The sequence below is a fragment of the Amblyraja radiata genome, chromosome 1 (genome assembly GCF_010909765.2).
Source record: "Amblyraja radiata isolate CabotCenter1 chromosome 1, sAmbRad1.1.pri, whole genome shotgun sequence".
Lineage (NCBI taxonomy): Eukaryota > Metazoa > Chordata > Chondrichthyes > Rajiformes > Rajidae > Amblyraja > Amblyraja radiata.
Genome location: NC_045956.1, coordinates 127197082 through 127211796, shown reverse-complemented (window position 1 = coordinate 127211796; position 14715 = coordinate 127197082). Strand labels below are relative to the sequence as shown.

Genomic DNA, 14715 nt, shown 5'->3' with positions numbered 1-14715 from the left:
TGTTAACTGCACAAAACTAATGCAAATGGCGATATATTTATTATTGTATCTACGTTGGACATTTTTCTCTTTGGTGAAGCAGGGGTGGGGCTATCATTGTGTTACATACGTTAAATTGTACATCACTTTCACTGGTTAGCTGATATGCTGAACACTGCAATCCTGTATAACTCGCGCACAGAATAATGTGAATTGTGTAAATCTTATCATGCCTGTCGGAAATAAAATGTTAACCATGTTAATGGATCTCTATTATGAAATATTTAAAATTGAGGTGTGTTGGTGACTGCACTGCCAGCCCACGAGCCGTGAGTAAGTGAACTGCCAGCCCACCAGCTGTAAGTGACTGAACTGCCAGCCCACCAGCCGTAAGTGACTGAACTGCCAGCCCAATAATCCATTCAGTCCACCCTCTCAACCTTCTCTCTCACAGAGTCTGTCACCTGTTTTGGGCAGAATTTCTGGCAGTTTCTCAGCTTCCAGCCTGCCAGGTCTGAGTGACTACTGCGAGGCTTCAGTGACTGAGTTGCCTGGACTTAGTGATTGAGCTGCCAGCCCAAGAATCCATTCGGCCCACAATGTCCATACTAGCCCTCTGGAAACCAGTCCCTTCGGCCCACAACACCCACATTAGCGCAACAGAAAGCCCCTCCCCCCCCAACTGGCCAGCAATATAGGAATTGTTGGAGAGGTGGAATATTGCATTGGGTGACCAGCCCTCCCCTGTGAGGCTGGGACCCAACGGGTCCCACTTAGTCTAGTGATTGTGTATAAGTTGGAAATGTTGTCCTTTGTTTGAAATGTGTTGAATTTGACATCACTTTTATTGATTAGCTGATATGCTAAACAGTGCAACCCTGTATATGTCGCGCACAAAATGATGTAAATAAAAATTGTTTTCCTTGTTTAAGAAGTTCAATTTAGAATTATTTGAAATTGTGGGGGTTGGTACAAAATACTGCTGACCCACAAATGTGTTGCTATGAGACATTCACATTTAAAAAATCCATGTCTCAAAAAAAGCAAGAAGGTGCCCATGTTATTTGACCAACTTATCAGATGAATTTAAATATGTAGGTATGTATGCATTAGTTTTGCTCCTAATTCCCTTTTCCAAATCATTAATATATATGGTAAACAGTTGCGACCCCAACACCAAGCCTGGCGGCAAAAAAATCCAGAAAATTAGTCAAAAATGATTTTCCTTTCATAAATCCATGTTGACTTGGACTAATCCTTTTACTGCTATCCAAATGCCCCATTATTACATCTTTGATAATTGACTCCAGCATCTTTCACACCACCAAAGTCGGGCTAACTGGTCTGTAATTCCCCGTTTTCTCTCACGCTCCTTTCTTGAAAAGTGGGATAGCATTAGCTATCCTCCAATCCACAGGAACTGATTGTAAATCTATTGATCATTGGAAAATGATCATATGTATAAATATATATGTATGTGTATATATGCATGTATGTGTATATATGCATGTATATGTATATGTGTGTATATATGTATGTATATATATGTTTATATATGTGTGTATATATGTATGCATATAAATGTATCCATATGTATGTGTGCATTTGTATGTGTGCATATGTATGTGTATACGTGTGTATGTATGTATGTGTGTATATATGTATGTGTGTATATATGTATGTGTATATATATGTGTGTATAAATATATATATGCATATATTTATTATTACTATATAATTATATATATATATAATTGCCTTTATGGTTTATGTGTATCATCTTACAAGACAAATAAATGAATAGTGATTATTTAAATCAAAGTTGCTTCTGATTCATGAGTATAAACTTTATTATCTCTAACTTGCCTCTCACACACAGACACACATTCATATAAATACATAAATATATAAAATATATATACGTTAAATTTAATTTTGTGCAGTGTGTGTTAAAGCAATACAAGGGAAACTGCACAATACAATGCAAGGGAAACTACGCAAAGGAGGGGGCTGTTCCCGCTACAAGATACTCGAGGATCTTTGCTTTGGATCAAAGATTATAGAGGAGCTCTATAATCTTTGGTTTGGATTTCAGCGGGTGGCATACCGGAAGTCGCGTTTCGCATTAAGAAATGGCGGCCGTGACGTTCCGTCACGTACTACACGTCAGTCCATTGGATTTCGGAGGAGTGGTCTATCTTGCTCCGCTATAAGATCTTTGGTTTACAGTGAATACAGATTAGAACATTCACAAATCCAACCTATCACCAGGATGCATCTAACATAAATTAACCACTCCCCACTGAGTTTATTATAAATTACGCAAGAACGCTTGGCATCATTTAGTGTGTGATTGCACAAGGAGAAAGATGAAACTATTGTACAATCTGTATGTTTTGCTAATTGTCATCTTTCTAAGTCCAGCCTGTAAGTAACAAAATAAGAAATATTTAACATTGTATTCATGTTATAATTTATTTCAGTAAAGGTGTTACTTGTAAGTGGTGATGTTCCCATGTTTCTGCTGCACTTGCTTCCTAGGTGGTCCAAGTTGCAGTTTAGGAGTGCTGATAAAGGAACAGGTATTGTTCATTTCTAACAGCATTTGAGAAGATGTTAGTGAGACACTTGTTTGAGGTGCTGAAAACATTTGTTGAAGTTATGTCTACAGTGCAGAAATATGTGGATTTAGACCTTGTGAAGAAATAAGCATGGCAATATATTTGCAAATCCAGGATGGTGTGTGATTTGGAATGAACATATAATACTGCTCTTGCTGCATTCATCCTCTTTGCTGGTAGGAGGTCAGAACTTTAAGATCTGCTGTTGGAAATAAACGGACTTTGCAAAAGTTACAATCTGCAGGCACAATGAGTCACTGGTGGAGGGAGTGTATGTCTGGGGGGTTGGATCGCCTATGAATCAAGTCTGTTCTTTTCCTGGAAGGTGCCATGATCGTTGTTGGAATATTTGTGCTCCAAGCAAGTTGAGAGCCTGATAACCCGTTCCCGACTTGTAGATGGCAGAAAGGAACTTGGAGATTGTGAACTGTGAGGAGGATACTATGAGAATGCAGGGTGATTTGGACAAGTTGGGTGAGTGGATAAATGTGAGGTTATCCACTTTAGTAGCAAAAACAGGAAGGCAGATTATTATCTAAATGGAGTCAAGTTGGGAAAAGAGGAAGTACAACAGGATCTGGGGCTCCTTGTTCAACAGTCAATGAAAGTATGCAGGTACAGCAGGCAGTGAAGAGAGCGAATGGCATGTTGGCCTTTATAACAAGATGAGTTGAGTATAGTAGCAAAGAGGTCCTTCTGCAGCTGTACAGGGCCCTAGTGAGACCACAACTGGAGTATTGTGTGCAGTTTTGGTCACCTAATTTGAGGAAGGACATTCTTACTATTGAGGGAGTGCAGCATAAGTTTACAAGGTTATTTCTCGGGATGGTGGGACTATCATAGCTGAGAGAATGGAGCGGCTGGGCTTGCATACTCTGGAATTTAGAAGGTTAAGAGGGGATCTTATTGTAACATATAAGATTATAAAGGGTTTGGACACGCCAGAGGCAGGAAACATGTTCCGATGTCCAGAAACAGAGGCCACAGTTTAAGAATAAGGGGTAAGCCATTAGAACGGAGACGAGAAAACACTTTTTCTCACAGAGGCCGGTTCTCTGGATACTTTCAAGAGACAGCAAGATAGAGCTCTTAAAGATGGCGGAGTCAGGGGATATGGGGAGAAGACAGGAACGGGGTACTGATTGGGAATGATTAGTCATGATCACATTGAATGGTGGTGCTGGCTCGAAGGGCCAAATGGTCCACTCCTCCACCTATTGTCTATTGTCTATTGTCTATTAAGTTTGATTGAGCTTTTGTAGAGTAAGATATTTACTGAACTGTGCAACAAAGAAATTTCATTGCACCTATGTACATGTGACAATAAAGTACAGTTGGACCATTAGTCTAACGTTCAGCCTCTGAGTCTTACCCTTATAACCATAATATTTACAATTTGGTTTCTGGTTCTGCCACTGAATTTCAAAGAGAAACCGTAACGTTCCGTCTTCACAGACTTGGTCATTGCCAAACGCTCGTGTGGTGAAATGCAATTTGCCACTTGTCAGTCCAAAGCTGTGTGCTATAAAATTCTTGATGAGTACGAGTACAGACTATGACATTGCATGAAGAAGGGGAATTCAACTCCACCTTTCTTAATCATCAGTGGATAATGTAATGAAATCTCACTTCAACTCTTTTGGAAAATTCTACTTATATTATTGGTTACATAACATATCGTTCAATTAATCTTGTAAAGATCTATTCAGAATAATTAATCGATCATTTTATCCATAATCTTGTTAGGGGTGGACAATAAATGCTGGCCTTGTCAGTTATCTTCAGAGCCTGCATATGAAAAAACAATGTTCAATATCAATATCTTTTATTTGTTCCAGATCATGGAGATGAAATTATTGGTGGTCATGACGCTGTACCTCATTCAAGACCCTATATGGCATCCCTCCAAAAGTTTCAGTGGTGGAAACAGCAGTATGAACATTATTGTGGAGGGGTTTTGATCAACCGTGAATGGGTTCTAACTGCAGCTCACTGTGAAACGTAAGCTCTACTGTGTATGAATGAAAATTTACTTTAATTTGTGATCAGTTCCTAATCTTAGCCTGTGTGGAATTATCACGTTCCACTGTTTGGTCATGTCTTCATTAATATGTAGATCACCAGGTTAATGCATTTTTTGTGTTAGAAAGACTCAATTTGAATGGTCACTTATGCGATACCTATTTCAGACCCATGATTTCAGTACTTTAAGGGTATTACTTACAAGCAATTTGTTTTGATGGGTACATTAATGACTTTTAATTAAGAGCAAAGTCTTGGCTTATCATTGGGTACGGATCACCCCTTGGAAGTTGCACATTAGTTAACTACTGAATATGGTGTGGTGTATATATATATATATTTCTTATATTTCCACAAATTTCAATATTTAATGGTTGGCTTCCTGATGAATTTCTGAAAATTGCCTTTTAAAAAAAAAAGTGTAATATGTTTATTTTTGCTTGGCAGCGAAGTAGGCACCATTGGTGGAAAACGGAAGTTTCAAGTGGTTCTTGGTGCACATTCTCTTTCGCGATACGAGTTGAGTAAACAAATATTTCATATCAAGAGACAGATTCCCCATCCAGAATTCAGTCGTATTACGGGGGAAAATGACATCAAGCTGCTGGAAGTATGAATTTTCTTTCTCATCTGTACAATGCTCTGAACCCTTAATTTGTTCATTAGCAATGTTTAATTTCACAAAAGAATATGTCTTCGATGTCTTGGGGGAATGATTTTTCAGATTACTTACGGTGATATCTAGGATGCCGTTTGGCACAGGGGAAACCAGACTTAACCTTGTCCTCCTCCTTTAGGCATGTCAGGAAGTTTTTCAACAAGGATCATTAGAATGATCATTTGATGCTTTTTTTCCCCCTACTTTTAGTCTACCACAACCTGACCAGGTGTAGGATGTAGCACATAGAACAGCATTGCACAGGAACAGGTCGTTTGGTGCCGGACATGGTACCTACTTAAACTAAACCATTTTAACTGCACATGCTCCATATAACCATATAACCATATAACAATTTACAGCACGGAAACAGGCCATCTCGACCCTTCTAATCCGTGCCGAACACATAATCTCCCCTAGTCCCATATACCTGCGCTCAGACCATAACCCTCCATTCCTTTCCCATCCATATAACTATCCAATTTATTTTTAAATGATAAAAACGAACCTGCCTCCACCACCTTCACTGGAAGCTCATTCCACACAGCTACCACTCTCTGAGTAAAGAAGTTCCCCCTCATGTTACCCCTAAACTTCAGTCCCTTAATTCTCAAGTCATGTCCCCTTGTTTGAATCTTCCCTACTCTCAGTGGGAAAAGATTTTCCACGTCAACTCTGTCTATCCCTCTCATCATTTTAAAAACCTCTATCAAGTCCCCCCTTAACCTTCTGCGCTCCAAAGAATAAAGCCCTAACTTGTTCAACCTTTCTCTGTAACTTAGTTGCTGAAACCCAGGCAACATTCTAGTAAATATCCCTCCAGTCCCTGCATATCCATGAGTCTGTCTAAAAACACCACTATCATACCTGCATCCACCACCACCCCTTGCACTGTGTTCCATGCACCCACCACTTTCTGTGTAAAATAAACTTGTATTAATCGCAGATGAGATCAGATGTCTCTGTGTGAGTGTGGAGCCTTCTTGGTCTAATGGTGCACTGAACTGATGAGGAAATGTTCCTTTTATAGTCAAGGAAATTTAACATTTAGAATTAAAGTATTGATTGGATAGAAGTTCCTGAAGAAAATCTCTGCATCAACATATCCTGATCTTCAATTGAGATCAAGAAATGTTCTGAATTGCATATCCTTATTCTTATCTCTATTGCAAGAAAACACCTCCAGTTTCCAGCTGCAGGAGTGTTCCATAGAGCTTGGATCAACTTTGTAATATTAATTTCTAGAATATTCATTTTTTGTCAACAATCAATCTGCGTTCAGCCTCAGCAGCATCCCAGCAGGAATATGAGCAAGCCACCCCGAGAAGAAAGGAACATATTGTATCACTCACATGTTTTACTCTGCCTTATTGCATAGTTCACTGTAGGCATTGGAAAGAAAAATTATACAAAACAGCAAGCCATGTTTGTTTGAATCAAATTCATTTGATGGAAAATAACTTTTTTTTCCCAGGTGAATTAATTTAAAACAAGACCCATAATATCAGTAACTCAGCTGCTCAAAATGCAAACAAAATGGCGGCAAACAAAATAGTTGCAAACAAAATGCTATTTGAGGAAACAACCTAAAGAAAAGCAAAGCGACACATAGCAAGATTATAAGTATATTTAAGATCATCTGGCCATAAGGTCATAACTGATAGGTGCAAAATTAGGCCATTCGGCCCGTTCAATCATGGCTGATCTATCTCTTCCTCCTAACCCCATTCTCCTGCCTTCTCCCCATGACTCACGACACCCGCACTAATCAAGAATCTATCTATCTCTGCCTTAAAAATATCCATTGATTTGACTCCACAGCCTGTCATAGAAAATAAATGACATGACAACAGTGCAACTAAATTAATTGTTGACTGCTTTACCATTCTATCTGTAATATGTTCCAGATTAATGACATTCAATCTATATTATTTCTTAATCATCGTTAAATAAGCATCCAAAAAGTGCTGAAAGATTTGGATTCCCAGCTTTATATTTCCATCAATTACTTTGTTCATTTTCAGTCTGATATGATATTTTTAGAGTAAAACAGCCATAGCTAAGTTTGAATAATTAGAGTTTACTTGTTAACAAAGAAAGATTTAGATAGTGAAGAACCTTGAAGGGATGGCACAATAGTGCAGTTGGGAGAGCAGCTGTTCACATCGCCAGAGGCCTGGTTCATATTCTGACCTCAGGTGCTGTCTTTGTGGAGTTTGCAGGTTTTCCTTGGGACCATGTGGGTTTCATCCAGATAGTTCAGTTGATATTTTAATTTAGGTGAGTTTAGTTTCGAGATACAGCGTAGAAACAGGCCCTTCGGGCCCACTGAGTCCGCACCGACCAGCAATTCCCGCACATTAACACTACACTACACATAATAGGGACAATTTTACATTTACACCAAGCCAATTAACCTACAAATCTGTGCGTCTTTAGAGTGCGGGAGGAAGCCGAAGATCCCGATCCCCGAAAACCCATGCAGGTCACGGGGAGAATGTAAAAATTCCGTACAGACAAGCACCCATAGTCACGATCGTACCCGGGTCTCTGGCGCTGTAGGGCAGTAGTTCTACCATTACGCCACCTTGTCGCCAACCCGTTACTTCGTTTTTCCCCCATTTCCCAAAGATGTGTGCATTTGTAGGTTAATTGGCCTCTGTAAATTGTCCCGAGTGTGTAGGAAGTTGCTGCGTAAGTGAGTTAAACTAGCGTGAGTGGGTGATCGATGTGGACTTGGTGAGCTGAAGAGCATTTCCATGCTGAATCTTTCACTCACTCACTCACTCGATCAATCAATCACTCCATCAATTGATCGATCGATCATCCACGACAGTAGCGTATGGCTTTATGAACATCAGCCGCAATAATATTTTCATGTATCACTTGAAGGGTAATTGACATTACATTTTATGGTCAATTTTTCTTGTCTCTGTGATCATCTGAAAAAGTAAAAGAAACATTTCATTCTGCAAAGGACAGAACCTCAGCAAATGAAGTACTTACTATAAATAGGGAAACTAACAAATCTCTTTTGAATAGAGCAATAGTTTAAGATATTCTTCATTCTTTGAAGAATAAGAATAAATTATTATTGTATCACAGCTGGAGAATAATGCAATGATCAACAATGATGTGAATGTGCTCAAACTACCTGGAGGAATGGTCGATGATCCGAAGCCTGGAACTTCCTGCTTCGTGGCAGGATGGGGAAAAACAAGTAAAGTATTTACATCTGACACACTTCAAGAGGTGACAATAGAAGTAATAGATCGTAAAACATGCAACAGCGAGGACTATTACAATCACAACCCTGAAGTAACCCAGAACATGATCTGTGCTGGTGACAGTGAAGGCAGAGGAGATTCTTGTGCGGTGAGTGTGCTGTGTAGCATTGTTATCAGTAAAATGACCATAAAGCTATCAGAGTGTGTGTAAAAGCCCAAATGGTTCAGTGATGCCTTCTATAGATTGAAACATTCCATCCATTCTCACACTGGCCTTAGCCTGGCATTATGCAGCTTTGTGCAGTGGCAGTATCGTAGCCGATGAGGTTTACCCGAGGCGCGATTATTGCTTATTGAAAAACAAAAGAATAAATCAGGGAAGGTAGTGCATCCGTGGATAACAAGGGAAATCAGGGATAGTATCAAAGCGAAGGATGATGCGTACAAATTAGCCAGAAAAAGCAGCATACCGGAGGACTGGGAGAAATTCAGAGACCAGCAGAGGAGGACAAAGGGCTTAATTAGGAAAGGAAAAATAGATTATGAAAGAAAACTGGCAGGGAACATAAAAACTGACTGCAAAAGTTTTTATAGATATGTGAAAAGAAAGAGATTAGTTAAAACAAATGTAGGTCCCTTGCAGTCAGAAACAGGTGAGTTGATCATGGGGAACAAGGATATGGCGGACCAATTGAATAACTACATTGGTTCCGTCTTCACTAAGGAAGACATAGTGCTGGGGTGCCGCAAGGCTCAGTGCTGGGACCCCAGCTATTTACAATATATATTAATGATCTGGATGAGGGAATTGAAGGCAATATCTCCAAGTTTGCGGATGACACTAAGCTGGGGGGCAGTGTTAGCTGTGAGGAGGATGCTGGGAGACTGCAAGGTGACTTGGATAGACTGGGTGAGTGGGCAAATGTTTGGCAGATGCAGTATAATGTGGATAAATGTGAGGTTATCCATTTTGGTGGCAAAAACAGGAAAGCAGACTATTATCTAAATGGTGGCCGACTAGGAAAAGGGGAGATGCAGCGAGACCTGGGTGTCATGGTACACCAGTCATTGAAAGTGGGCATGCAGGTGCAGCAGGCAGTGAAGAAAGCGAATGGTATGTTAGCTTTCATAGCAAAAGGATTTGAGTATAGGAACAGGGAGGTTCTACTGCAGTTGTACAGGGTCTTGGTGAGACCACACCTGGAGTATTGCGTACAGTTTTGGTCTCCAAATCTGAGGAAGGACATTATTGCCATAGAGGGAGTGCAGAGAAGGTTCACCAGACTGATTGCTGGGATGTCAGGACTGTCTTATGAAGAAAGACTGGATAGACTTGGTTTATACTCTCTAGAATTTAGGAGATTGAGAGGGGATCTTATAGAAACTTGCAAAATTCTTAAGGGGTTGGACAGGCTAGATGCAGGAAGATTGCTCCCGATGTTGGGGAAGTCCAGGACAAGGGGTCACAGCTTAAGGATAAGGGGGAAATCCTTTAAAACCGAGATGAGAAGAACTTTTTTCACACAGAGAGTGGTGAATCTCTGGAACTCCCTGCCACAGATGGTAGTCGAGGCCAGTTCATTGGCTATATTTAAGAGGGAGTTAGATGTGGCCCTTGTGGCTAAGGGGATCAGAGGGTATGGAGAGAAGGCAGGTACGGGATACTGAGTTGGATGATCAGCCATGATCATATTGAATGGCGGTGCAGGCTCGAAGGGCCGAATGGCCTACTCCTGCACCTAATTTCTATGTTTCTATGTTTCTATTATTGTAGCTTGTTTTTGTAAATGTCTTTTTTTTTAATAGCTGAACATTACTATCCTCTCAAGGAAAGTGTTCCACTTAAAGTTTCTTTATGAATTTGATTAGGCACATGTGCTCCAAGTTGTAAAATCACCATCTCCTCAAACCAGCTGGGCACGGGTCATAAATAAAGCATTGTGATGTGTTTTCAGACTGAAAGTTGGTGAAATTTTATTTTATCTGACTCTACTGAATTGTCATCTTTATTGTTTTCCCTTCCAGGGTGATTCAGGTGGTCCTTTGCTTTGCAATGGAACATACGTCGGGATTGTGTCCTTTGGCAAAAGATGTGCAGATCCCAAAAAGCCTGGAGTTTACACTTTTGTTTCTAAATACCTTAGTTGGATTTGGAAAACCATTGCCATGCAGGCTTACAATATGACCAATGAAAAGCTGTATTGAGTAATCAGCGCGCTAATTCACTTTGCTTTAATAACTATGATGCTCAATCAATTGGCTTAGATAACCAGCATGCTTCCATCTATATCTGAGTACATTGTGTAACATTTTACCACAAAATGCAATAAAAACTAGAATTGTGAAATACCCTGTTCGCTGAAGTAAGATTTATGGGTTGTGAAAACAAACTGAATGAATGAATTAATAGTTTATTGTCACATTTTACAAGCCACAGTGAAATGTTTTACTTGTATACCAGAGGTATGCAAATAGTTGCCACATAAAGGTGCTGCCAAAGTTACAAAGTGTCCCACGCCAGGTCCTCCTTTGTTCTCCCCCCTCCCCCTCATTCCAGGTCTGCCTATGTTCACCTAGGAAACTTTACAATGCCCAATTCCAATCCCAGTTGTGGATTGCACACACGAAATGGAAGAGAATGAGAAATAAATGAACGTTGGATGACAATATGACTGGGGAATCAGATGAGAGGACACAAGGAGTTAATACATGGAGTATATTAGAATTACCTTGTAGGTCGCTGAGGAGCAGCAACCAGACCAGCAAGTGAGTGGATTGGCTGAAGGAAGCCTTTCACCGAGGTGAGTATACTTTGGGAGCTTTAAAAAGAGCGCCAAGAGTCAGCCCGGGTAATTTCTTTGAACGTTGCAGAGAAGCAGCAGCCAGACCAGCGAATGAGTGGATTGGTTGAGACATCCTAATTAGTTATGTGGATATCTATCTATCAATCAATCAATCAATCAATCAATCAATCAATCAATCAATCAATCAATCAATCAATCAATCAATCAATCAATCAATCAATCAGATTTATTCATCACATACACAATAAAGTGCAGTTAAATGAATTTGCCAGCAGCGGTACAATCAAAAAGAACACACAATACACAATAAAATGTAACACAAACATCCACCACAGCATTCTTCACTGTGGTGAAAGGCACAAAGTACAGTCGGTTGATTTGATTAGATAAAATTAAGTTCAGGTCCAGGGGAGCGGCTTGTTGTGGAGAAGTTCCTTGTTGTGTTAAAGTGTGAGTCTTTGGCTCAAGATTTTTTGGCGAGGAGGCTGAGGCAAGGAGGCTACACTTGAATCTACTGAAGTAATGGCACACAAGTTGTTACAGTGTCTCCCTTGCTGGATGTGGGAAGTCAGGGACACTGCTGGTGCCTCTGACAACTACTTCTGCGGAAATTGTGTCCAGGTGCAGCTCCTGAAGGACCATGTTAGGGACTGGAGCAGCAGCTGGATGACCTCAGGACCATCCGGGAAACCAAGAGTTTCCTGGACAAAACCTACAGTGAGGTTGACACATCAAGGATACAAGTAGAGCACAGGTGGGAGACAATGAGGACGAGAAGTAATCATGGAATGCAGGAGCCACCGTTGGCTGTATCAATTGAAAACAGGTTCACCCTCTTGGGAGCTGTCGGAGTGGCAGCCAAGGCTGTGACTCCAAACCTGGTGCTGAGGCTCAACTGGGAACAGTGATGCCAGACAGAGCCGTAATGGTGGGGGAATCGATAGTCAGAAGTGCGAGGCAGGAGATTCTGCGGCAGCAGGCGTGACTCCAGGATGGTGTGTGTTACGTCCCTGGTGCCAGGGTCCAGGATGACCTGTACAAAAGGGACGTGAGGAAGGAAGGTTTGTTTAAACTGCATGTATTTTAATGCAAGGGCCTGATGGGTAAGGCAGATGAGCTTAGGGCATGGATTGGTATGAGCGACTGGGACGTTGTAGCCATGACTGAAACCTGGTTAAGGGAGGGGCAGGACTGGCAGCTCAATGTGGAAGGGGGGGATTGCATTGTTGATTAAGGAGGATGTCATGGCTGTGATCAGATGTCACATTACGGACGGTTCGTCTAGTGAGGCTGTATGGGTGGAGCTGAGAAACAAGAATGGGATGATCACCTTGTTGGGGGTGTACTACAGACCCCCGAATAGTCAACGGGAATTAGAAAACAAATATGCCAGGAGATTGCAGACAGCTGCAGGTCAAATAAGGTTATTGTAGTAGGTACACAAAATTGCTGGGGAAACTCAGCGGGTGCAGCAGCATCTATGGAGCGAAGGAAATAGGCGACGTTTCGGGCCGAAACCCTTCTTCAGACTGATGGGGGGTGGGGAAAGAAGGAAGGAAAAAGGGAGGAGGAGGAGGAGCCCGAGGGCGGGCGGATGGGAGGGTGGGAGGAGACAGCTAGAGGGTGAAGGAAGGGGAGGAGACAGCACGGGCTAGCCAAATTGGGAGAATTCAATGTTGATGCCATAAGGACGCAAGGACCCCAGACGGAATATGAGGCGCTGTTCCTCCAATTTCCGCTGTTGCTCACTCTGGCAATGGAGGAGACCCAGGACAGAGAGGTCGGATTGGGAATGGGAGGGGGAGTTGAAGTGCTGAGCCACCGGGAGGTCAGGTAGGTTATTGCGGACTGAGCGGAGGTGTTCGGCGAAACGGTCGCCCAACCTACGCTTGGTCTCACCGATGTAAATCAGCTGACATCTAGAGCAGCGGATGCAGTAGATGAGGTTGGAGGAGATACAGGTGAACCTTTGTCGCACCTGGAACGACTGCTTGGGACCTTGAATGGAGTCGAGGGGGGAGGTGAAGGGACAGGTGTTGCATTTCTTGCGGTTGCAACGGAAAGTGCCCGGGGATGGGGTGGTGCGGGGGGAAGGGAAGAATTGACGAGGGAGTTGCGGAGGGAGCGGTCTTTGCGGAAGACAGACATGGGGGGAGATGTGAAGATGTGGCGAGTGGTGGGGTCACGTTGGAGGTGGCGGAAATGGTGGAGGATTATGTGTTGTATTTGCCGGCTGGTGGGGTGAAAGGTGAGGACCAGAGGGACTCTGCCCTTGTTGCGTGTGCGGGGATGGGGAGAGAGAGCAGTGTTACGGGGTATGGATGAGACCCTGGTGTGAGCCTCATCTATGGTGGCGGAGGGGAATCCCCGTTCCCTGAAGAACGAGGACATTTCCGATGCCCTGGTATGAAATGTCTCATCCTGGGAACAGATGCGGCGTAGGCGGAGGAATTGGGAGTAGGGGATGGAGTCTTTACAGGGGGCAGGGTGGGAAGACGTGTAGTCCAGATAGCCATGTGAGTCAGTGGGTTTGTAATGTATGTCGGTCAGGAGTCTGTCCCCTGCGATGGAGATGGTGAGGTCAAGGAATGGTAGGGAAGTGTCGGAAATCGTCCAGGTGTATTGGAGTGCCGGATGGAAGTTGGTGGTGAAGTGGATGAAGTCAGTCAGTTGTGTGTGGGTGCAGGAGGTGGCACCAAAGCAGTCGTCAGGTTATTGTAGTAGGTGATTTTACTTTCCCAATATAGACTGGGGAATCATAGTGTTAAGGTTTAAATGGGGTTCAATTCCTCAAAAGTGTTCAGGAGAGGTTTTTGAGCCAACTGAGGTAAGGCCAACTTTGAGGGTTTGAGAAAAGTTTTTGCTCAAGTTGACTGGTGATGGTTATTTGAGGGGAAAGGAACATCGGCCAAGTGGGATGTTTTTAAATGTGCTGACGAATGCTCAGGATATGTACGTTATCCCCATTGGAGTGAAGGGCAAAGCAGGCAAACATAAGGAAGCTTGGCTGATGAGGGAAATTGAGGCGTTGGTCAAAAACAAGAAGGATGCATGGGGCAGGTGTAGGCAGCTGGGATCAAGTGCATCCCTGGAGGAGTTTTGGGGACTAAAGGACCTGTCCCACCAGCATGCGATAGCATGCGTCTAGTGCGACCAAACGTGGTCGCTTGAGGCGTACGACCTCGTGGGGCTAGCCCACTTCGATCGGCGGAGGCGTATGGAGTTGTGCGGGGTTGGTCCCGACATCGCGCGGGGCTCCAAAAATCTTGCACTGTCCGAAAATCCCGCGCGACAATGGCCTGTTGGCCCGCAGCCGCATTGAGGTCGTACATAGTGCCTCGACGGGCATACGCAGCTTCTCGACGCCGTACGCAGCGTCTTGACGCCGTATGCTTAGCGCGTGA

General features: G+C 42.7%; 1 protein-coding gene and 1 non-coding gene across 2 annotated transcripts; both read left to right on the top strand.

Moving 5' to 3' along the window:
• Window positions 1-2348: 2348 nt before the first annotated feature.
• LOC116982993 (granzyme A-like) lies at window positions 2349-10712 on the top strand. The gene is made up of 5 exons (XM_033036545.1): window positions 2349-2406; window positions 4439-4601; window positions 5070-5232; window positions 8386-8655; window positions 10533-10712. The coding sequence occupies exons 1-5, from the start codon at window positions 2349-2351 to the stop codon at window positions 10710-10712; spliced, it is 834 nt and encodes a 277-aa protein (XP_032892436.1).
• LOC116983438 lies at window positions 8800-8884 on the top strand. Its single transcript, XR_004414690.1, has one exon. It is a non-coding gene; the product is annotated as a U4 spliceosomal RNA (small nuclear RNA).
• Window positions 10713-14715: the final 4003 nt, after the last annotated feature.